Source organism: Oncorhynchus gorbuscha, linkage group LG07, assembly GCF_021184085.1.
Source record: "Oncorhynchus gorbuscha isolate QuinsamMale2020 ecotype Even-year linkage group LG07, OgorEven_v1.0, whole genome shotgun sequence".
Taxonomy (NCBI): domain Eukaryota; kingdom Metazoa; phylum Chordata; class Actinopteri; order Salmoniformes; family Salmonidae; genus Oncorhynchus; species Oncorhynchus gorbuscha.
This window is the reverse complement of record NC_060179.1, coordinates 30,964,901-30,990,415: the sequence shown is the minus strand read 5'-3', so window position 1 is coordinate 30,990,415 and position 25,515 is coordinate 30,964,901. Positions and strand designations below refer to the sequence as shown.

Here is a 25,515-nt window from a genome sequence, read left to right as displayed (position 1 = left end):
TGGTAGTTTTACACAAATCTACAAAAGTATACACCTCAAACACATGGTTATGGGCTTCTAAAAAAGAAGACACCTGTAGATATAGAGTTGAAATGTATTCAATTTTGAGTTTGCATCCCAATATTACACTTTTTAGACATCACATATTACTGAAATATAAGAAAACTAAAACACCAGATTTTCAGTTGTAATTAAAAAAAACATGTTTATTCATTATGAAATTATGAAAAATATTAATAACATTCGACCCATGAAGCCACTAGAGGGCGATTTTGGGCTTTGACTGCAGGGAATGAACCCAAATACATTTAAAAACTCCACAGTTAAAGCTTTAGGGTTTTGAATGCAACCCTGATAATACCAAGAGAGAATCTCAATTCCAAAACCCTGCATCCTCTCTCCTCGCCTCCTCAAAACCCATTGGATGAATAAGCCAGAGGTCACGCCCCTCGAACCTTCAACCTTCTCCTCCAATGGGTTTTGAGAAGGAGGCGAGGATAAAGGAGAGAGGACGTGAGGAGAATGCAATTGAGAGGGTAGCCTAGTGGTTAGAGAGTTGGTCTAGTAACCAGAAGGTTGCAAGTTCAAATCCCCAAGCTGTGAAGGTACAAATCTGATGTTCTGCCCCTGAACAGGCAGTTAACCCACTGTTCCTAGGCTGTCATTGAAAATAAGAATTTGTTCTCAACTGATTTACCTAGTCAACTAAAAAAATCTACTTCTAGCCCCTGAAGGCAGAGGGCAGTACCCTACTGTAAATAAGTCGCTCTGGATAAGAGCGTCTGCTAAATGACTTAAATGTAAATGTAAATCAGAGATTGGGAAGAGATCTAAAAGAAAATTCAACATAAAGTGGAGATCATTTTGATTAGTGATTTTGAAGGACAATTTGTTTTGTTTTTTTAAAGTTGAACGCCCCAATTGCCTATCTATTTATCCACACTTAAAACAAGTTGGAGCTATGCAAATTGATTGGTATTTATAGATTTGAGAAGGACAAAATTAATGGCACAGAGGATTAGAATGACATCAAACTTATTGTTATCAAACTGTTCATCAGGCTACAAAACGACTTTTGTTTTTAATAATAAATGTATGTAATTACCATTTCAAATGTAGGCAAGAACTAATGAACAGTAACAGTTACGTTAAATTGTTCTAATGCAGGCCTACTGGTAGTGTCACTATGGGTCAAATGTTTGATTGAATGACTCATCTGACAGTGGGACTTTCCTTGGGGACTTGCCACCACACGCACTTGTGAAGCAATAGTCCCGCGAGAGGGGTGTCGTGGATACATGGATGCATGACCCTGCTGCTCCCAGTCCCAGTCGCGCTTGCGCAGCGTTTCTGACTTTCCCACTCTGTCCCCCGTACCATGGCGTCCACGGAAGAGGACGGCTCGGTTGAAGAGAAGGAAAACAACAACAAGAAGAGGACGAAAAGTGCCATCGCTATCGCATGGCTTACATTTTACAACATCGCCATGACGGCCGGGTATGTCAATTATTCTGCCCTATCGCTGATTATAAAGTAGCCACTCTCTTAAAACTTCGTTATGCACCAGAGCGCTGTGAACAAGCGCGTGTGGCTGTTTATAGGTCCGCGGTGTCTCTGACAGCGCAAGTGCCCATTCTCTTGCCGAATCTAGTGACAGACAGCGCCCATGAAGTTTGAACAGTGAGCAAAATGAATGTAAAGGACTTGATATGGAGGGTGTCCAAGTAGACAATTCTCAAATAATCAATATGTGGGTCTTTTTTATGAAAATAACGGCGGTACAAGTGCGGCCCCCGGCGCGGGTTCAGCCTTTCCAAATACGGTCGATTACACTGTGTCAACGTCATGCCCAGCACTACCTCGACAGTTGCAGTGATAAGTATAGACAGCGCGCTGACACTGGAGCTTCGGTTTGGGCGAGTGAAATGCCCAATAAGCAGATTTTAATAACTGCAAGTTTATGCGCTACAGAGCGCGCGGGTGCGATGACGCAATTATTTCACTGTGTTCGTATAGTCCTTGTAATGAACACACAAAACTAACTTAATTTAATAGTTGTCAAGTTTTCGATGATTTATTAAGCTGTTGATAGTGTCTTAAGTTCATTTTCATTGGTCTGGGTCACTTGAACTGAGAATGGCACTTTTTGGAGATATGCGTAAAATGTGCATTTATGGAGCTGTTGGAGCCATGTTTTCCCCACTTACACTCATTGTACTGTAGCTCCCATTCATCCATCCTCTGCTACTCACATAATGGGTATTTTAGTATTACATGAAGGTGTGAAAACTAGGTTCATTTACCTAGTTCAAGAGACATGCGCATTGAGGTAGTTATAATCCCCTATATATGATCAGAGTAAACATATACCAATGTTGATTCAAACAGTCAAAGAGCTATTAAAATTGTGACTATTGGAATCAATGTACATTTGTCCCTTCTCTCCAAATGATTGCACTAACCTACACCTATATTATCCAATCATCTTTATATGATAGTAACTGTTAGTAACAGAACCCTTATGCAAGTCCTAAACCATATCAATGTAATTAGCATCAAATAAACCCTAATTAATTATTGTGCTGAGACAGAGATCATATATTTGCAATACAATAGTAATGTACTCTCAGGAAATAAACTGAAGTGGTTGTATTCAGTAGGTCCTAAATTATGTTGATTTTTCAAACAGATTGTGTCTTCAAGCAGATAATACACTTGTTGCACAGCTTGGGCACCTGACCCATCGACCTAGCACCTGAGCTCAAACACTGAACAGTAGCCACTAGGCTACAGCAGTAGCTACAAAAGTATCAGATCAATCTGGTTTAACAGACAGCACATCCCTTTTATAACAGGCGGTGGCAGTAGTGTATGTCTCACTAATCCCTGACAAAGTTTGATTTAACTTCAAGGTACACTCTGAAACGTCACATAAACGTCGGAGATTTACTTGACACCTCGTCGGATTTAGATGACGTCGTGTAATGTCCTAGGACTAAACCTACTATGAGCCCGTTTACTCATGAACACTCACTCTCCACCAATTAATTACCAGTCACACACATTTACAGGTTCCTGCAGATACCCTCCTCTCAGCTTGTGTTCGTACACAAGCTGTTTTTCAGTGATCTAAATGAGGGACGTCAAAATGTGACAAAAAAAATAGTGATCTCAATTTGAGGCCCTTGCGGACTGCAATTTTAGCCTTTTTATGCCCCAATTTTGCCATCCCAGACGAAATGTTCACGTCATGGGCAAATTCTTATGTCGTAAACGATTGTTGGACATCTTCACTCGTTCATTATGACGGTCTAGGTCTGCCGATTTAAGAACGACTACATGCTTAGGCTGCGACAAAGTTCAGTCTGTGTCAGAATGTGTTTGTCTTTATCGTGTGACGTTAGTGTGACAAGTGTTACAAGCAGATCTCGGTGACTGGCCAATAGGAACACGGCCGGCAGTGAGTATGCACACACTACGATTATTGTGAATAGTCAGATTAATATAATTGTTTGATTTAAACATTTAGATGCTGTGAAAGAATAACGATTTCCCAAATAAACTTGTTTAGCCTACATGACACATCTGAGATCAGGCTACTGATGGGATTTTTATAAATGCAAACAAAATAAACGTTCTACCACAGCGGCCATGTTATTTTGAGGAAGCTTATTTGCTTCCGAGTTTGGACATATACAGTTTGTATGTGAAAATCATTTCTAAAATGCATATATTTTTCTGAACTCTTCTCGTGCAGAGAGTGAGGCTTGTGCTGCTGGTGCTGGCACATGCGCAAGCCAATTCTTTATTATATATATATTTTTTTTTTAACCTTTTATTTAACTAGGCAAGTCAGTTAAGAACAAATTATTATTTACAATGACGGCCTACCCCAGCCAAACCCTAACATGCTGACCAGACCGGACAAGTTGCGTGCGCGAGTGTCGCAAAATACATTTAGAAATCCATGTTATTCAATTATTGCACCCACACTGCTCACGCCAACGAGCGTCTGCGTTGCCAAGGGCTAAAATAGAAGTCATTCCTATTTCTGACGCATATCGGGCTGCAAGTCCTGCCTCTCCCATCTCCTCATTGGTTTATAGAAGCAGGTACCCATGTGCCATCTCCTCATTGGTTATACCCATGTGGGTGATTGAAAGACAAAACTTTGTTGCCAGTTGTTGTGGTAATACAATAAAAGTTTAGATGATACACCATATAAGTTCAAAGATGAAAAAGCATGGAAGGAGGAGACATGACTAGAAATTATTCGGTTGGCAGTTTTATGTGTGGATTAATTGTCAGAGTAGAGGTCCTTGTGCATTTCAGGTAAAATAACAACTCAATGTTTATATCCCAGGACAAATTAGCTAGCAACAGCAAGCTAGCTAAATAGGACAAATTAGCTAACAAGTGCAAGCTAACTACCAAAATTGCCATACATGTTAAATGCATTTCGACCTGTCCCCAAATTAATGTCATTGGTTCAGAGTTTGTTTTGATATTTTAACCTGTGTGTCGTGATCGCGTTTGGTTTAGGGGGACAAAATACATTTTTGCATGATAGCGCACGCGCGCAGCCGGTTTGGATTCCGTGTAACCTGGAATCGTAGAATGTCGCAGAATGTGATGACAGCAATTAAGCGAATTGTGCAATCTGGCCTGGTTGATATCAAAATTTGTATTTGGTAACCTCGCACAGTGTGATGGATAATCGTAAAAGACTGGATCCAACGTGCAGTCTGCAAAGACCTTTAGTGGAATAATGGATACGGTTGAGGAAATGATGTCATTTGGCCTCCATCATTGCTAATACTGTGTGTTTGTGATCCTATAACATTTTTGTTGTTGTGAAGTTACCTATTTTAGAGGAAAAGAACAACTCTATGCCGAGACCCTTAGACACCTTCAGAAACATACCTTCACAGAGAGCCATCGCACAGCTGACCTAGTAGACTAGTGAATGTAAAGGGAGCACTGTTTCCTCTGTAGAGCTCAACAAGGGACTGTATTTATCAAGCGTCTCAGAGTAGGAGTGTTGATTTAGGATTAGTTTTGCCCTTTCGATCCCAATAATAAAGATTACATGGACAGGGAGGATCTGATCCTAGATCAGAACTCCTACTCTGAGACAAACGATACATACAGCCCCTGGTCTTCTGTGTAAGTTCTGTACAAGAACTCTCACACCTCTGTTTACCCTGTTCATTACCCATGACTAAAGCTATGGATAATTCGCTTTAAATGGTCCTCAAAATGGACCCGCAATTACATTGAACAAAAATATGCAACATGCAAAAATTTCAAAGATTTTACTGAATTACAGTTCATACTGTATAAGAAAATCAGTCAATTGAAATACATTCATTGGGACCTAATCTATGAATTTCACATGAATGACAATACAGATATGCATCTGTTGGTCACAGATACCTTCAAAAAAAGGTAGGAGTGTGGATCAGAAAACCAGTCAGTATCTAGTGTGACCACCATTTGTCTCATGCAGCGCTTCACATCTCCTTCGCATAGAGTTGATCAGGCTGTTGATTGTGGCCTGTGGAATGTTGTCCCACTCCTCTTCAATGGCTGTGCGAAGAGGCTGGATATTGGCGGGAACTGGAACACGCTGTCATACATGTCGATCCAAAGCATCCCAAACATGCTCAATGGGTGACATAACTGGCGAGTATGCATGCCATGGAAGAACTGGGACATTTTCAGTACAGATCCTTACAACATAGGGCCGTGCATTATCATGCTCAAACATTAGGTGATGGCAGCGGATTAATGGCAGTACAATGGGCCTCAGGATCTCATCACGGTATCTCTGTGCATTCAAATTGCCATAGATGAATTGCAATTGTGTTCGTTGTCCGTAGCTTATGCCTGCCCATACCATAACCCCACTGCCACAATTGACCACACAACGCCATACTGCCCAGTACAGTTGACACAGGGACTAATCCGCGAAGAGCACACTTTTCCAGCATGCCAGTGGCTATTTCAAAGGTGAGCATTTGTCCACCCAAGTCAGTTACGACGCCAAACTGCAGACTGGTCAGGACCCTGGTGAGCTTCCCTGAGACAGTTTCTGACAGTTTGTGCAGAAATTAATCGGTTGTGCAAACCCACAGTTTCATCAGAGACGATCCCGCAGGTGAATAAGCCGGGTGTGAAGGTCCTGGGCTGGCCTGGTTACATGTGGTCTGCAGTTGTGAGGCCAGTTGGACGTTCTGCCAAATTCTCTAAAACGACATTGCAGGCTGCTTATGGTAGAGAAATTAACATTACATTCTCTGGCAACAGCTCTGGTGGATATTCCTGCAGTCAGCATGCCAATTGCATGCTCCCTCAACTTAAGACATCTGTGGCATTGTGTTGTGTGACAAAAATGCATATTTTAGACAGGCCTTTTATTGTTCGCAGCACAAGGTGCACCTGTGTAGTGATCAGCTAATTTTACATGCCACACCTGTTAGGTGGATGGATTATCTTGGCAAAACAAACAATTTCACAAACAGGAATATAAACATATTTGTGCACAAAATTTGAGATAAAGAAGCTTTTTGTTTGTGTGGAACATTTTTGCAATCTTTCATTTCAGCTCATTAAACATGGGACCAACACTTTACATGTTGCGTTTATATTTTTGCTCAGTATACAGTGGGGCAAAAAAGTATTTAGTCAGCCACCAATTGTGCAAGTTCTCCCACTTAAAAAGATGAGAGAGGCCTGTAATTTTCATCATAAGTACACTTAAACTATGACAGACAAAACAAGAAAGAAAATCCAGAAAATCACATTGTAGGATTTTTAATGAATTTATTTGCAAATTATGATGGAAAATAAGTATTTGGTCAATAACAAAAGTTTATCTCAATACTTTGTTATATAACCTTTGTTGGCAATGACAGAGGTCAAACGTTTTCTGTAAGTCTTCACAAGGTTTCACACACTGTTGCTGGTATTTTGGCCCATTCCTCCATGCAGATCTCCTCTAGAGCAGTGATGTTTTGGGGCTGTTGCTGGGCAACACGGACTTTCAACTCCCTCCAAAGATTTTCTATGGGGTTGAGATCTGGAGACTGGCTAGGCCACTCCAGGACCTTGAAATACTTCTTACGAAGCCACTCCTTCGTTGCCCGGGCGGTATGTTTGGAATCATTGTCAGGCTGAAAGACCCAGCCAAGTTTCATCTTCAATGCCCTTGCTGATGGAAGGAGGTTTTCACTCAAAATCTCACGATACATAGCCCCATTCATTCTTTCCTTTAGACGGATCAGTCGTCCTGGTCCCTTTGCAGAAAAACAGCCCCAAAGCATGATGTTTCCATCCCCATGCTTCACAGTAGGTATGGTGTTCTTTGAATGCAACTCAGTATTCTTTGTTCTCCAAACACGACGAGTTGAGTTTTTACCAAAAAGTTCTATTTTGGTTTCATCTGACCATATGACATTCTCCCAAACTTCTTCTGGATCATCCAAATGCTCTCTAGCAAACTTCAGACGGGCCTGGACATGTAATGGCTTAAGCAGGGGGACACGTCTAGCACTGCAGGATTTGAGTCCCTGGTGGCGTAGTGTGTTACTGATGGTAGGCTTTGTTACTTTGGTCCCAGCTCTCTACAGGTCATTCACTAGGTCCCCCCGTGTGGTTCTGTGATTTTTTCTCACCGTTCTTGTGATCATTTTGACCCCACGGGGTGAGATCTTGCGTGGAGCTCCAGATCGAGGGAGATTATCAGTGGTCTTGTATGTCTTCCATTTCCTAATAATTGCTCACACAGTTGATTTCTTCAAACCAAGCTGCTTACCTATTGCTGCTTACCTATTGTCTTTCCAGCCTGGTGCAGGTCTACAATTTTGTTTCTGGTGTCCTTTGACAGCTCTTTGGTCTTGGCCATAGTGGAGTTTGGAGTGTGACTGTTTGAGGTTGTGGACAGGTGCTTTTATACTGATAACAAGTTCAAACAGGTGCCATTAATACAGGTAACGAGTGGAGGACAGAGGAGCCTCTTAAAGAAGAAGTTACAGGTCTGTGAGAGCCAGAAATCTTGCTTGTTTGTAGGTGACCAAATACTTATTTTCCACCATAATTTGCAAATAAAGTCATTGTCATGTTTTGTCATATATTGTCTTGTCATTATGCTTTCCCTTCTGTTCGTTTCCCCCTGCTGGTCTTATTAGGTTCGTTCCCTCTTTCTATCCCTCTCTCTCCCCCTCCCTCTCTCACTCTCTCGCTCTCTCTTCTCTCTATCGTTCCGTTCCTGCTCCCAGCTGTTCCTATTCCCCTAATCAATCATTTAGTCTTCCCACACCTGTTCCCGATCCTTTCCCCTGATTAGAGTCCCTATTTCTTCCTTTGTGTTCCGTTCCTGTCCTGTCGGATCCTTGTATGTATTGGTCACCGTGCTGTGTTTGTGTATCGCCCAGTCGTGTCGTGTTTCCCTCAGATGCTGCGTGGTGAGCAGGTGTCTGAGTCTGCTAGGTTCAAGTGCCTTCCCGAGGCAACCTGCTGTTCAAGATCGAGTCTCCAGTCGGTTCTCGTCATTACGAGTGGAAGTTGTGTTTTTTGATTGTATTTTACTTTACTGGATTAAAGACTCTGTTTTCGCCAAGTCGCTTTTGGGTCCTCATTCACCTGCATAACAGAAGGATCCGACAAAGAATGGACCCAGCGACTATGGATTCTCTCTACTCTACTCTCGAGTTCCAGGGAGCGATGCTCGGCAGACACGAGCAGGAATTGTCTGCTGCTCGGCATGCCGTTGAGACCCTGGCCGCTCAGGTCTCCGACCTCTCAAGACAGTATCAGAGTCTTCGTCTCGTGTCACCAGCTACTTCCGGTTCTTCCGAGCCTCCGGAACCTAGGGTTAATAACCCACCTTGTTATTCTGGGCAGCCCACTGAGTGCCGCTCCTTTCTCACCCAGTGTGATATCGTGTTCTCTCTCCAACCCAACACATACTCAAGAGAGAGAGCTCGGATTGCCTACGTCATATCACTCCTTACTGGTCGGGCTCGGCAGTGGGGCACAGCTATCTGGGAGGCAAGCGCTGAGTGTACTAACAATTATCTGAACTTTAAAGAGGAGATGATAAGGGTTTTTGATCGCTCAGTTTTTGGGAAAGAAGCTTCCTGGTCCCTGTCTTCCCTATGTCAAGGTAATCGATCCATAACGGATTACTCAATAGAGTTTCGCACTCTTGCTGCCTCCAGTAACTGGAACGAGCAGGCGTTGCTCGCTCGTTTTCTGGAGGGACTCCACGCTAAGGTTAAGGATGAGATTCTCTCTCGGGAGGTTCCATCCAGCGTGGATTCTTTGATTGAACTCGCTATTCGCATTGAACGATGGGTAGATCTTCGTCACCGAGCTCATAGAAGAGAGCTCGCGTTAACTGTGTCTCCCCTCTCTCCGACACTACCGTTTTTCCCCACTGACTCAGGTGTTGAGCCCATGCAGCTGGGGGGTATTCGCATCTCGGCTAAGGAGAGGGAACGGAGAATCACCAACCGCCTCTGTCTCTATTGCGGTTCCGCTGGTCATTTTGTCATGTCATGTCCAGTTAAAGGCCAGAGCTCATCAGTAAGCGGAGGGCGACTGATAAGCGCTACTAGACGGTCCTCTCCGTCAAGTACATGTACTACTTTACCGGTCCATCTACGCTGGACCGGATCGGCAGCATCCTGCAGTGCATTAATAGACTCTGGGGCAGAGGGCTGTTTTATGGACGAAGCCTGGGCGCGGGAACATGACATTCCTCTCAGACAGTTAGGGAGCCCACGGTCATGTTTGCCTTGGATGGTAGTCCTCTCCCCAGTATATTATATGAAACACTACCTTTAACCCTCACTGTATCTGGTAACCATAGTGAGACCATTTCTTTTTTGATTTTTTGTTCACCTTTTACACCTGTTGTTTTGGGTCATCCCTGGCTAGTGTGTCATAATCCTTCTTTTGATTGGTCTAGTGGTTCTGTCCTTTCCTGGAGCGTTTCTTGTCATGTGAAGTGTTTAATGTCTGCTATTTCTCCTGTTTGTTCTGTCCCCTCTTCTCAGGAGGAACCTGGTGATTTGACAGGAGTGCCGGAGGAATATCATGGTCTGCGCACGGTCTTCAGTCGGTCCAGAACCAACTCCCTTCCTCCTCACCGGTCGTATGATTGTTGTTCTGATCTCTTTAAGAAGCGTTTTGCTTCCGCTCCTATCCTTGTTGCACCTGACGTCACTAAACAGTTTATTGTTGAGGTTGACGCGTCGGGGGTGGGCGTGGGAGCCATTCTGTCCCAGCGCTCCGATACTGACGATGGGGTCCACCCTTGTGCGTATTTTTCTGCTTCTGCTCCTGGTCTTGCTGGGTCTCAGTCTGTTCCCTGCCATCGCATCTCTCCTTTTCTTGTTCCTGCCCTTGCTGTGTCTCAGTCTGTCCCTAGTTGTTACTCTCCTGGCCTGTTTGGTCCTGTTTGCTCTAAAGTTTTCAGTTCTCTACCCGTGTCTCATTTTTTTTTTTTAGAGTAGTACCCTAGTTTCCCTTTTATCGTTTTTTTCGTTACGGTCCTGAGGAGAGGAGTTGGGTTCTTTCTCGGGACGTGCTGGACCGTTTGATCTATGATTTCCTCCGTTGCCGCCAGTGTTCCTCCTCGAGAGCGCCAGGAGGCGCTCGGTGAGTGGGGGTACTGTCATGTTTTGTCATATATTGTCTTGTCATTATGCTTTCCCTTCTGTTCGTTTCCCCCTGCTGGTCTTATTAGGTTCGTTCCCTCTTTCTATCCCTCTCTCTCCCCCTCCCTCTCTCACTCTCTCGCTCTCTCTTCTCTCTATCGTTCCGTTCCTGCTCCCAGCTGTTCCTATTCCCCTAATCAATCATTTAGTCTTCCCACACCTGTTCCCGATCCTTTCCCCTGATTAGAGTCCCTATTTCTTCCTTTGTGTTCCGTTCCTGTCCTGTCGGATCCTTGTATGTATTGGTCACCGTGCTGTGTTTGTGTATCGCCCAGTCGTGTCGTGTTTCCCTCAGATGCTGCGTGGTGAGCAGGTGTCTGAGTCTGCTAGGTTCAAGTGCCTTCCCGAGGCAACCTGCTGTTCAAGATCGAGTCTCCAGTCGGTTCTCGTCATTACGAGTGGAAGTTGTGTTTTTTGATTGTATTTTACTTTACTGGATTAAAGACTCTGTTTTCGCCAAGTCGCTTTTGGGTCCTCATTCACCTGCATAACAGTCATAAAAAAATCCTACATCTTTTTAAGTGGGAGCACAATTGGTGGCTGACTAAATACTTTTTTTGCCCCACTGTAAATACAAAAATATGTATTTTGATTCAAATATAATTATACAGAAAGGTCACAAGTTTGGTCTTATTGGTCTTATTACTGTGACAGCAAAAACTGACATATTTGTGTTGTATCCTGATTGTAATAGACCAATAAAGATCGCATTGTATTTAGTATAGTGCTCTATATATTAAACATACTTTATTGTAGATATAAATGGTGTCTGCACCAGATTGTACAGTGATTTCCTTGAAAAATGTTCATTCATTATTCACATATACAGTACCAGCCAAAAGTTTGGACACACCATCTCATTCCAGGCTTTTTCTTTGTTTTTACTAATTTCTACATTGTAGAATAATAGTGAAGACATCAACACTACGAAATAACACATATGGAATCATGTAGTAACCAAAAAAAGTGTTTTTCCAAGCATTCTGTGTTTACATTCTGTCTGGCTTATAGCTGTGCTGTAATGACTGATGTACAGTATAAATAGATTATTGTGAAGTACCAGGCTAGAGATAAAGTCTTGTTCACATTGGCAATTTGAAGTGACTAAAAAAGATAGATATATAATATCCAATTAAAATCTGTTATTTTTCCTGCAGTCTGAACAGCCAAAAAACACATGCAATCAGATATTTCAAGCCACATTTCAAACCCCCTTCGTGATTCCTGACCATGCGACTCGTCTAAACGGTCAAATCTGATTTATTTGCCCTCAAGTGGTTTGAAATGTTTGACAAGAACATGTGGTAGCTAACTGGCTAAATGTGCTCGAACGCGAAACAGCTACTTAGCTAGCTAAGTGACTGCTGTGGCTAGCTAAGTGACTGCTGTGGCTAGCTAAGTGACTGCTGTGGCTAGCCAAACAGGACTTGTTTTTTAATGCTTCGAAGGATATGATCCAACTTTCAAGAGTTCTTACACTATTATTTTTGAACATTCAAAGCAACTGGGACACGTCCATGGCAGGCATTGTTGTCACCTTAGCGTGCTACATAACTTCTGAGGGATAAAAAGTATGAGCACCACCACCAATCAGCCTACACCACTGCGCACACACCCATTGTTACTATGACAGCTAGCATAGCCAGGATGACTGTTGTCTGAACACACACAAATCTGATTTGATCACTTGTAACTTGATGTTTGGACAGTCAGAATTTGAAAAACAATACTGATTTGAGTGTTAAGGCCTGCAGTGTGTACAAGGCCTTAGATGTCGTGTAGAAGGGAGTTGGCCCTCGCTGTTTCCCCAACTGACGCTGTGTTTGCGTCCCAAATCACACCTTATTCACTACATAGTGCATTACTTTTGACTAGAGCCCTGGTCAGAAGTAGTGGTCTATGTGAGGAATATGGTGCCATTTGGGACAAATCGTTGGTGATGAGGCATACAGGTTTCGCTGGTGTCAATGCTACTTCCTGACAATAGTACTGGAAAACTACATAGCTCAACAATCACACACAAGTAGGTTAGGTCATAAAAGTTGAGACCGAAAAAAAAACCTAACCTTAACTATGGAAACAAAGTGATTGAACCAATAACTTTTGAGCTCTAACTATAAAGTGGTACACTACATCAGTGAACATCTCACTCCAAAGTCATGGGCATTAATATGCTGTAACAGCCTCCACTCTTCTGGGAAGTCTTTCCACTAGATGTTGGAACATTGCTGCCGGGACTTGTTTCCATTCTGCCACAAGAGCATTAGTGAGGTCGAGCTCGGATGTTGGTCAAGTAGGTCTGGCTCGCAGTCGGCGTTCCAGGTCAGTCAAGTTATTCCACACCGACCTTGACAAACAATTTCTGTATGGACCTCGCTTTGTGCATGGGGTCATTGTCATACTAAAACAGGAAATGGTATTTCCCCAAACTGTTGACGCAAAGTTGGAAGCACAGAATTGTCTAGAATGTCATTGTATGCTGTAGCATTACGATTTCCCTTCACTGGATCTACCATGAAAACAGCCCCAGACCATTATTCCTCCTCCACCAAACTTTACAGTTGTCACTATGCATTAGGGCAGGTAGCGTTCTCCTGGCATCCGCCAAACTCAGATTCATTAGTCGGACTGCCAGATGGTCAAACGTGATTCATCACTCCAGAGAGTGCATTTCCACAGCTTCAGAATCCAATGGTGGCAACTTTACACCACTCCAACCGACGCTTGGCATTGCACATGGTGATCTTAGGCTTGTGTGAGGCTGCTCGGCCATAGAAACCCATTTTATGAAGCTCCCGACGAACAGTTCTTGTGCTGACGTTTCTTCCAGAGGCAGTTTGGACCGCAGTAGTGAGTGTTGCAACCGAGGACAGAACATTTTTTAGGCACTTCAGCTCTCACTGGTCCCATTCTGTGAGCTTGTGTGGCCTACTACTTCACGGCTGAGCCGTTGTTTCTCCTAGACTTTTCCACTTCACAATAACAGCACTTACAGTTGACCGGGGCAGCTTTAGCAGGGAAGAAATGTGACAAACTGACTTGTTGAAAAGGTAACATCCTACGATGGTGCCACATTGAATGTCACTGAGCTCTTTAGTAAGGACATTCTACTACCAATGTTTGTCTATGGAGATTGCATGGCTGTGTGCTCGATTTTATCTACATACTTTGGTATATACGTAAAAGTATAACTTTAGTCCGTCCCCTCGCCCATACCCGGGCTCAAACCAGGGACCCTCTGCACACAGACAACAGTCACCCACGAAGCATCGTTACCCATCGCTACACAAAAGTTGTGGCCCTTGCAGAGCAAGGGGAACCACTACTTCAAGGTCTCAAAGAGAGTGACGTCACGGATTGAAACCGCTAACTAGCTAGCCATTTCATATCCGTTATATATATAGTGTATCTATTAAGTAATCTTTGTCCTTCTCATGTACATTTACTACTTAAATGCTAAATACAGTTTTTCAGATGTTGTAAATATTGTCTCTTTTCCAGGTGGCTGGTTTTGGCTATGGCAATGATGCGCTTCTACATCCAGAAAGGAACACACAAGGGTCTGTACAAAAGTATAGCAAGGACACTCAAGTTTTTCCAGACCATTGCGCTAGTTGAGGTGAGTTTCTGAAATTTCATCATAGTTCACTAGTACCCACACTCACACAAACACACACTTGTCTCAAAGTATTCCATGAAAAAAGATGATAAAGCAGTTAAACGTTGAAATCATTGGCAAGATCCTTCTAATGTGAGTTTGAAATACTCTGAGGCAGCGGCTTAGACCGCTAGACCACCCAAGGCCACGAGTCACTGATTCTTATTTGTTGTCTTTCAGGTGGTGCATTGTGCAATCGGTATGTATGGTCTTGAATAACAACCATACAATGTGAATATAACCGGATCTCCTACTTCTGACGTTAATGTTGATTTCCATGGTTCTCGTCGTATAGGAATCGTGAGGACCTCTGTAATTGTGACTGGGGTTCAAGTATGTTCACGAATCTTCATGGTGTGGTTCATCACCAACAGCATCAAACAGGTGACTATCTCATTTATCACCAAAGAGGTGACTTACCATCTACAGTAAGGGGCCTTGGAGTTGGGGTGAGGTGAAGTTTCCCAGAGACACTGATCTTGGATCAGTTTAGCATTTTCCCCAATAATGGTTAAGTTTAGGATTGGGGGACGGGAAGCTGATCCTAGATCTGCACCTAGGGGACCCCCCCCCCCTACCCGGCGGTCAACATGGACCCCCTTAAGTGTTAACTGTCTTCTCCCTCCTTGTTTTGTCCCATTCTTTGTTGGAAGATCCAGAACGAAGAAAGTGTAATCCTCTTCTTGGCCGTTTGGACGTTTACAGAGATTACCAGATATTCCTTCTATACATTCAATCTGCTCAACCACCTGCCATACTTCATCAAATGGGCCAGGTAGAGATGGGGATGGGAGGGCTGGGTTTTGGGTAGCTCTGGTCCAGGGCGTTTATGTGCACCTTGCTGATAACGAGTGTTCTCAGCATCAGCAAGTCGCATGCAAACGCCCTAGACCAGCACTAGGGTTTCCGGTGCTGTCGCAGTTCTTGGAATGTTGGTCTGGTTTGATTTGTGTTTGCCGTGGCATGCTTCCCACTACAGACAGACTGGTTTCACATCAGTATTGTGATGTCACAGGGAATACAGTAGTAGCCTGGGGAAGGTATCTCCTGGCTCATAACCACACAGCATGTGATCAGCATGAGTGTGTTGTTTATTGATTAGCACCTTGTTAGCCAGTCTCTATGGACGTTGGTTGACGTAATCGCTAACGCTTAGTACTCTGGCATTATCACTTTAATTTATGCGCTAGGAGACGGTTATGGGTAATCGATGGATTACATGGGAGGTGATCAGGCATTGATAAGCATACAGATCAGAGATTGGAGAAAGAATGGTGACACTATCAGTGCAGGGATTCGGATTTATTCCGGGGCCATATGTATCAACTATCAATCTATGCTCATTAAGGATCAGTTTTCACAATGCGTAAGATTTTTTTCTTTAAGCAATGGCTTTTTTCTGGCCACTCTTCCGTAAAGCCCAGCACTGTGGAGCGTATGGCTTAAAGTGGTCCTATGGACAGATACTACAATCTCCGCTGTGGAGCTTTGCAGCTCCTTCAAGGTTCTTTGGTCTCTTTGTTGCCTCTCTGATTAATGCCGTCCTTGGCTGGTCCATGAGTTTTGGTGGGCGGCCCTCTCTTGGCAGGTTTATTGTGGTGCCATATTCTTTCCATTTTATTATAATGGATTTAATGGTGCTCCGTGGGATGTTCAAAGTTTTGAATATTTTTTATAACCCAACCCAACATCTCCTGCTCTGACTGCAGCTGGGAGGGACTGCTGCGTGAGGACTGGACCGCCTGTGAGTGCTTTGGGACAGGGGTGGGGCCCACGGCAACACCCGCTGCTCGTTGAGAAGAGTAAGAACGATACGTGCTTTCACGTCAAAGTCTCCAATAACACCAGAAAAAGTCGCTAGATTTGTCACTAGTCGCTGAATACTCGCTAAATATAGCGGCAAAGTCGCTAAGTTGGCAACACTGCAGACAGCAATGTTTATTCAAATCTCTGTTGTGGAAAACCAAATGTGAGCCGAAAGCAAGGGGAGATAATGTCTAGATGCTTTTTTACAGTGGGAGATCAAGTTTCTAAATTGCCTTTCTGGGCTGATGAGACAGTGGATTGCTCAATGAGATGGAACAGTAAATACACATTTCAACGTCATAGCTTTAGCCGGTGGTAATTTGTGGAATAGACACCGTCTGGAATACGGTTTTAACCAATCAGTATCAAGGATTAGGCCCACCCAATGTATAACTCCTCATATTCAACTCCTCCAACTGTAAGTCAAAGTGTTATTGTCTTTCCAGGTGTGAATGACATAAGGATGTTGTAATCTTTTGTCTTATACTTTCAACATTAATTCACGCCTCTTTGATGTCGGCTCACAGCTTATGTGGCCAGTAGCACCACTAGTTTTGAGTCTCACATACACTTCACCAGACCTGGGTTCAAATGTGATTTAGCGTGAGGTTTAAAAGCTTCATGTAAGCTTCATCAACTTGTGTAAAAACCCCGAAGAAGGCCAAAAGCCGAAACGCTTTGGTTCTACTTTAAACACTAAAAAAGCTTTTTTATTTAATTCCATTGTCCTCCGAGAGTTGCTGAATCTTCTCTATACTTCAGTTTGCTCCTCAATTCATTCACCTTGGTTGGAAAGCGATAGTGATCCCTTACCACTTGATGGACCAATGGAATTGTCCCAAAACTGAAAAGCCCGCACATCTGACTCTTGAAGCAGTCTAGCGAAAATGCTCCCATAATTTGAACGATTTCAAATATACTGAACAAAAACCGCTCGCCCACACGACGCCATACACATAGTCTGCGGTTGTGAAGCTGGTTAGACGTACTGCCAAATTCTCTAAAACAATGTTTTATAGCAACAGCTCTGGTGGACATTCCTGGAGTCAGCATAACAATTGCACGCTCCCTCAAAACATGAGACATCTGTGGCATTGTGTTATGTGTCAAAACTGCACATTTTAGAGTAGCCTTTTATTGTCCCCAGCAAAAGGTGCACCTGTGTAATGACCATGCTGTTTATTCGGCTTTTTGATATGCCACACCTGTCAGGTGGATGGATTATCTTGGCAAAGGAGAAATGCTCACTTACAGGGATGTAAATTAATTTCTGCACAGGAGTTGAGAGAAATAATATTTTTGTGCGGTTGTAAAATTTCTGAGATCTTTTATTTCAGCTCATGAAACATGGGACCAACACTTTACATGTTGCGTTTATATTTTTGTTATGTGTAGTATTTGAACCCGGATCTGCGCTTCACAGTCTGACATACAGAAACAACTACAGACAAAAAATGTCGGGTTATTTGGTAAGGGTGATGGTTCTATGTGGAACATAATGACGTAACGTAACCCTTTTAAGCCCTTCAATGGTTCTTTACAGTGCACAAAAGGATTCTTTGCTCTTTTAGTCATAATTCAAATGTAGCGGAGGCAGCTCACAGCTCTTTTTGTGCTACCGTGAGTGAGAGTTTCATACCAGTTGATCTAATGTAATGTGTTGTGTTATGTAATTAAACAGTATATATCACTATGGCTAGTGACAGAGTTTTGGGAACGACTCATGTATGGCCTTGTGTCAATTAAGAACGGTTGACTAAACCAGTCAGTGGTTGTCAATTCTTTTCTCATGGACCCCCCCCCCCCCCCCCCCACACACACACCGGCTGTTCCAAAGGTAGCTTTCTTGATTCAACTTGTCAGTTAACAAAATAATAACACATGGAGTTTTACGATTGAAAGGTTATTTTGTATGAACATTCTCCTATAAAGAGCCGTTAAAAAAAGGATTCTACTGTATATAGCCCCAAAAAGGGTTGTTACCATAGTGGAACCCTTTTTTTTTTTTTGCTATATAGAAGCTTTTTTCATGTTTCTTTATAGGACCTTAGGGTTATTTATAGCACCTTACAGGTTCCATTTAAAACCTTATGAGTATTTATTGAACCCCCCCCTCAAAAAATAATATATATATATATATGCTATATATATATAGCACCAAAGACGATTCCGCAATGGAAGCCAAAAAAACCCAATCTGGTACTATTTTAATGTGTGTACTTTAACACATGGTACCAGCTGATGGTGACAGGGGGTCAGGTGTCTGTGTTAGACCCCAGTCCAACAGCTAAGCAGTGCTGTGGTAAAAATGCCAATTTCTCATATCTGTCATTATACACAACACTCATAAAAAAACTATATTTACTGCCGCTGTCAGCAGACTGGTGACATAACGTGGGCCTATCAGGAGCAGTAGTGATGTGTAACTGTCAGCCTCGCATATCTGAGGGCCCTCATATGAAATGTGAGCACTGGTGAAGAATGCCGACTACACACGTGGGGAGCAATCCGACCGACCCATAGTTCTGGGATCCTATTGCTAAGAGCGCGCTTCTTTCCGTTCAAAATATCAATGTCTAAAAATCAGATTCGAGACAGACACCGTTTATTGGCTGTGTAGTGGCTATGAATTGGGGTGACAATGAGACTCCTGCTTTTTGAGCGACTTCAGCAAGTCAGGTCTTGTTCCTGTGACCGCAGTATGGTTCATTCAATATCTTTCATTTACATGTGCGACAGGTCTCTTGGGTTTGCAGGTTTGCTTCCCTTGTCTTGATCAGTTAGTATAGCCCCCGTTCTCCCCCTCTCTTGTCCTCCTCCCTTTCCCCATTCCCCTCCGAGTGTTCTAAGGGGTTCATTTACACAGGGAGGGGAGCAGCCAGGCCCACACAGGGAGGGGGGGGGGGGGGGGGGGGTCATATTCAGCTGCTCCTGTTTTTAAGACCATCTGTTTTGGGCATGGAATGCTCGCCCAACATTTCTCTCACATCCTCCGAAGACACTCTCCAGTGCCGCCGCCACGATCTTGAGTAAATTCAGGGTTCTTACGCACCGCCGTCTCCACATATATAGATCCCTCTCCATTGATAACCGACTGGTTTGTTTGCCTCTACATTTTTGTACCCTTTTGGAATTGAATAGAGTGGTGTTATAAAAATAAATATTTCTGGGTTGATTATTATTAACCAATGCAGCCGTTTTTATCTCAATATCAAATCATTTCTGGGTAACAATTAAGTACCTTCCTGTGATTTGTTTTCAATTAAAATGGTCAAGAATAGCTTCTTGGCGAAGACTGATTTCACAAGCAACAATTTTGTTAGGACTGTCTGGGAGTGGCCTGGTGAGGAGGGGAAAACAGAACACTAGCTGTTATTGGCAGAGAGGGTTGGAACTCTCTTTCTTATTGGCCTAACTAATTTGCCTCTTGGTGACAATTCCATCCCTCCAAAACAAACAGAAATTTCAGGCAGTCTTTTCAAACAGCTCTTAGACCGAAATGTATTCACAATTTCACAGTATTATTCCAACCTCATGGTGTGGAAATCATGTTTTCAACTGCACTGGGACTTTAAACATCTCCATTGAAAGTGCTTTTAAGTCCGGGACTAGGCTTAATCTGTGTCCGGGAAACAGTGCCACAGTGTTTTAATACCGGTATTTTCTCATGATGTGCAGAATTTTAAAATAAGTGTTCATGATGTGCAGAAATACAATAATGTTAAAACACTTTGAAAATCATTAATGGAGCTGATCCTTTGGGGACATTCCAAATTACACACTATTCCTAGAGCCGTATAATGGGCCCTGAGTAATGCACTATATAGGGAATAAGGAGCCATTTGGGACACCTCCATAGTTGACATTGCATAAAGATACACTGTAACAAATTGCTGAAAATTTAAAGATAAACTTTAAAAATTAGCTACTATAATTATATAGTACAGTACTGTAATGAGCAATACATTATGGGGGCTAAATAGCATTATGCTACACTATTGTCAAATTACAACACAATTTTACAGTAAAGTACTGTATTACATGCTTTTCTGTATATTTACATTTACATTTACATTTAAGTCATTTAGCAGACGCTCTTATCAGCAGCAAACTGTGAATTGTGGAAAAATGTTGTGGGTGGTGAAAATAATCTCTGGCTCATTAACATATTAAACAAGAATATACCACAGTCATAGTAAGTAAAACATGTATGTTACCATTACTGACAATTTTGTAGTTAAACGGGCTACTGGCAAGTATATATATTTGTATTAGAAAATACAAAATCCATGTATTCTAATGAAACTTTAACAAAATAGGCTGCATGAATTGTAGTTCAGGCCAGTGAAATACAAATTACAAAATGGGTATTGAAAGTATTGAAATACCTATATCAAGTACATGTAACAGGAATACTGCCCGTCATTGGCACAAGATACCTGCACTGTAAATTTGCAACAGTTGACTAACCACTGTGCTTCCATTAATGCACTTTACATTCTAGAAATACAGCATGTTGCTGTAGTCAGGTAATATGCTTTAAATGTGGTTACAGTAAATGTCAGGTAAGTCTATAGTAATTTACTGGCTTCTGTGCTACCAGTAAATTACTGTAAATGTACAGTAACCTACTGGCTACTTTGCTGCCAGTCATTTATTGTAAAAATTACAATAAATGTTTTATAGTGTAAGGTGACGAATAGCCTACAGCGAGTGAGACAGCACCATGTCTAATGTGGTGTCGGTGTGTTAAGACAAATGGTTCCCAACCAGGGATACTAGAACCCCTGGGGAGAAGACTTATGAAACTCATGAGAGCATAGGCTTACTGGTCAAATGTACACGAGAGTGTACTTCAGGGGTACACCGAGCAGAGCAAAATTCAATTGGTGGTACAGGGACCCGAAAAAGGTTGGGAACCACTGTGTTTAGATAATAAAAACATGTCAGCTGTCACTTTGGTAATCAGCCAATTAGTGGCCTAATTCTTCATGTTGCAGTGCAGTAATCCAACAGTGTGGTTTTGTGTTTTTTAGTTGTTCTTCGCTGCACGGCCCCTGAGCTAAAGAGTGTGTATGTGTGTACATACCTGTGTGTGCATGCCTCTATGTGCGTTAACAATGACTCTCCTCTCCCTGTCAGATACAACATGTTTATCATCATGTACCCTCTCGGAGTGGCCGGAGAACTCCTGACCATTTACACTGCTCTGCCATATGTTCGCAAAACCGGGATGTTGTCCATGAGGCTCCCCAACAAGTATAACGTCTCCTTTGACTACTACTACTTCCTCGTTATCGTCATGCTCTCCTATATCCCATGTAAGCAGCCCACGTACAACGTGTCTGTGTGTTCAGCCGACAGGTGGGCGTCAGTTACTCATGGGTCTTCACTGTCTCTGGTTTTGACCAGCAGAATTGTTCAGTAGGTTGTGACCGCTGTTGTTCATTTGGAATTGTTTCGGGATGTTTTGAATAATTAGTAGGGCCTAGTGTTTGATCTAACAAAAATGAGGTTCAAGTGCATTTCTGTCTTTTATGGCTAGTTGGATACTAGATCTAGACCCAATACTCACCTCTAACCCAGCCCTGAGAACTTCCCTGAAGGCTCTTTGTTAAAATATTGATCTGGACTGAATAAGTGTTTAGATTGGTGGGTAAATAGCTCTCGCTCTCTTCTCTCCCCTCGTCTCTCTCTCTCTCTCTCTCTCTCTCTCTCTCTCTCTCTCTCTCTCTCTCTCTCTCTCTCTCTCTCTCTCTCTCTCTCTCTCTCTCTCTCTCTCTCTCTCTCTCTCTCTCTCTCTCCTAGTGTTCCCACAGCTCTACTTCCACATGCTCCGTCAGAGGAGAAAGGTGCTTCTTGGGGAGATCATAGTAGAGAAGGATGAGTAGAACCGCCTCACAGTCCAGCAGCTGGCGTTCGTTTTGGGACAGCGAGTCAGCACAGCTCCCCTGCCGCCACATCCATTCACCTTTGGTACCGCGCTCCACCGCACTCCACATGCAACAAAATGGACCGGGAGAGTCGGACGAATACTAACATCGCCGGAATAGCCATGTTATAATCACGGAAAAAGAATGAAACATCACAGTTACCACAATAACTATAACTGGACTAAATACAGTGCTGCAAGAGAAATCATAACCCAACAGGAATAACAGTCATCAGAATCGTCACTGAATCAGTCATCAGCAAACTCATCAATCAACGAGAGGAATCATTACAGAACTGGAATAGTCATCATTGTGGAACGAATGAATAAATATAATCTCTAGCCCGGAATCATTATCATCGCAAAACTGGAACGTACTGCTGCCACTGTGTCTTCACTGTCCAGGTTTAGATATCTAGATCCCCAGAAAGAGAACGCACTGAATCCATCAGCCAGTGTGGCCACAGCATACTGCACTGAAACCCTGCAACCTGATAGCATAATACTGCACTGAAACCCTGCAACCTGATAGCATAATACTGCACTGAAACCCTGCAACCTGATAGCATAATACTGCACTGATTACCTTCTACGCCTGCTAAAAAAAAAAAAATACTGGAAGGCGCCTGCTGTGCATTGAGTCAACCACACAGCAGACACATACTGCACCCACCTTCAGTGCAAGATAGTAGAAGTTCAAGGGAACCTGGAAATGGTGATATGGAAGGATGGAGGAGGAGAGATGATAGTTGAGTCCCCTGAGCAGTTTTTTTTCTTTCAATCGGCTATTTATTTTTGTAGAAATTTATAAGCGTTTTCCACCACAGTGATTTTATACGTAAATAGCGTGTGGCAACAATGACTAGACAGAAGTTTAAAAAAAAATAGAAACAATTATGCATAGACGTATTATACCTCGACAATAAACAGACATTTGCGCAATATGCTGCTTCCTTGGTTTATGTGTGTTGTACTTTATTTGTAAACAATGTGAAACAGCAACATTAGTAGGCTATTTTGTGCACAGATCGGATCATTTGAAGAATGACTTAATTTATTCACATATCACCTGGTTGGCAATATTATATGGTTTGTAAGGCAGTAATACACTTGTACTGAATGTTATTAGTATGTTCGGTGTAGCTGAGACTGCTCAAACGTGTTAACTTGTTGTTCTCTCCATGTTGCTTTAATGTTTACCAAGAGCTCAGTCAAATGTATTTACAAGTGTGCATCTTAAACAAAGGTTACAACTTTACAGAAAAGCTCTTTGTTTAAAAAAAAAAAGTTCAAACCAACTTAGAAGACAGAAGATAAGAGAGGAATGATTTCTGAGCTCTCACAGTCTTCAGTTAGTCACTGTTTTGTTCTTTATGCTCAACCATCTATGTTCGGGATCCCATTGTCCTGGTTGGTATTGTACTGGTAGTTTTAGTGTTAGATTCCCTCTACTAAAAAGGTGCTACTGTGTCAGATCGTTTCAAACTTCTGTGCAGCTGAAGGAGAAACTGGAATAGGGATGGAGATAGGAACGGGAAAACAGAATGTGAAATGTTTTGGGGAGAAGATGTACGACTTGGAAGTGTTTCTCTAATTATATGCACTGTGATATCGAGCCCCGTGCTACAGTGTACTGAATGAATTGACATAATGCTATGAATCAGGGTTCGACAAGAAAGAAAGAAACAATAAAACTCAATGTCAAAAATCACTGGACAATTATTATTTTTTCCAGCCACAAATGTACAGTACATGTGAAGATATGCAGTACAGTATCTTATAAGTACTGTAAGTACAAAAACGTGGATCCAAGGATGGAATCAACTTCCTAGCACCATAATATAATATAATAATAATATATGCCATTTAGCAGACGCTTTTATCCAAAGCGACTTACAGTCATGTGTGCATACATTCTACGTATGGGTGGTCCCGGGGATCGAACCCACTACCCTGGCGTTACAAGCGCCATGCTCTACCATAAAGGCAAATGAGACCTCTGGCAAGATCTCCAGCAGGAGAGACGTGCTGTGTTCTCGCCTGACTATATTACACTGCCAGAACTCGCAGCATCTGGATAGGTGTTCAACCGCCACATCATATGATATAGCTTTACAGATTCCGCGACATGTAGAAATTTAAAGGTAATGTCCAATTGAGCCGACATATGCAGTGTTTACCGTGAATGCGGTCTCCGCTAAATGCAGTTGCCTTTAAATTTCAATCATGCTGAAAAGCTGAACATCCGCGATGCGGTTTGAATAGAGCCCTAAGTATACTTAACAAAAATATAAACGCAACAGGTAAAGTGTTGGTCCCATGTTTCATGAGCTGAAATAAAATATCCCAGACATTTGTCATACACACAAAAAGCTTATTTCTCTCAAATTGTGTACACAAATATGTTTACATTCCTGTTAGTGAGCATTTCTCCAAGATAATCCATCCACCTGGCAGGTGTGGCATATCAAAAAGCTGATTGAACAGCATGATCATTACACAGGTGCACCTTGTGCTGGGAACAATAAAAGACCACTCTAAAATGTGCAGTTTAGTCACACAAGACAATGTCACAGATGTCTCAAGTTTTGAGAGAGCGTGTAATTGGCATGCTGACTACAGGAATGTCCACCAGAGCTGCTGCCAGATAATATAATGTTAATTTCTCCACTACAAACTGCCTCCAATGTTGTTTTAGAGAATTTGGCAGTACGTCCAATCGGCCTCACAACCACAGACAATCCCAGGACCTCCACGTGTGGCTTCTTCACCTGCGGGAACGTCGGGGACGGGACGACGGGAGGGGTTGCAGAGGAATATTTCTGTCTGTAACAAAGGCCTTTTGTGGGGAAAAACTCATTCTGATTGGCTGAGCCTGGCTCCCCAGTGGGTGGGCCTTGCTCCCCAGTGGCTGGGCCTATGCCCTCCCAGGCCCACCCACCTCCCGCTTTGGGCTGGATGAGTCAATGTGTAGTTCCTACATGTATAATCTATGATAAGAATTACTGTCTTGCCTCAATTAGCCACAAAATATCTAGTTTGAATGCAACTGTTTTTCTAGAAGCCGTTCTCCCTACATTTTCTAGGGCCAGCCCCCTAGCAATTCGAGTCTATGAGCCAATGAGCTTCAGTCCCTCGCCTTTTGAGTGACAGCTCGCAAGATGCACACATAGTACAGCGAGTGAGAGCAATGATGTGGCGTTAATATCTGCACGTGTGACATGGTACGCAATATTTTTTGGCTCGCAATTTTCTTGGCTGGTGAGCATTACTTTCAGAATTACTGGCTAAAAAGTGACTATAAAAACCAGGGAACATGAATTCCATTTGTGCAGAAAAATTTACTTTGAATGAGATATTGTTAGGTATGAGCCAGAGGCAGCGTTCCAGGCTGA

General features: G+C 42.7%; 1 protein-coding gene across 2 annotated transcripts; it reads left to right on the top strand.

Annotated features, from left to right (window-relative positions):
* Nucleotides 1-1,329: 1,329 nt before the first annotated feature.
* Nucleotides 1,330-23,831, top strand: LOC124039792 (very-long-chain (3R)-3-hydroxyacyl-CoA dehydratase 1-like). Of its 2 annotated transcripts, none has more exons than XM_046356175.1 (7): nt 1,330-1,497; nt 14,226-14,343; nt 14,563-14,581; nt 14,678-14,766; nt 15,042-15,157; nt 21,331-21,509; nt 21,997-23,831. In XM_046356175.1, exons 1-7 carry the CDS (start codon nt 1,379-1,381, stop codon nt 22,077-22,079), a joined length of 723 nt encoding a protein of 240 aa, XP_046212131.1. In that variant the 5' UTR covers nt 1,330-1,378; the 3' UTR covers nt 22,080-23,831. The 2 variants fall into 2 exon arrangements, with proteins under 2 accessions (XP_046212131.1, XP_046212130.1); XM_046356174.1 differs by having other exon boundaries at nt 1,335-1,497; nt 15,036-15,157.
* The last annotated feature ends 1,684 nt before the right edge of the window (nt 23,832-25,515 follow it).

What these genes read in the sequence shown, in the direction of transcription:
- LOC124039792 (XM_046356174.1), top strand. Translation starts at nt 1,379, where the DNA reads ATGGCGTCCACGGAAGAGGACGGCTCGGTTGAAGAGAAGGAAAACAAC. An exon ending in TCACCAACAGCATCAAACAG is followed by an intron (nt 14,767 to 15,035) that starts GTGACTATCTCA and finishes CTTTGTTGGAAG; the next exon opens with ATCCAGAACGAAGAAAGTGT. An exon ending in CATGCTCTCCTATATCCCAT is followed by an intron (nt 21,510 to 21,996) that starts GTAAGCAGCCCA and finishes TCTCTCTCCTAG; the next exon opens with TGTTCCCACAGCTCTACTTC.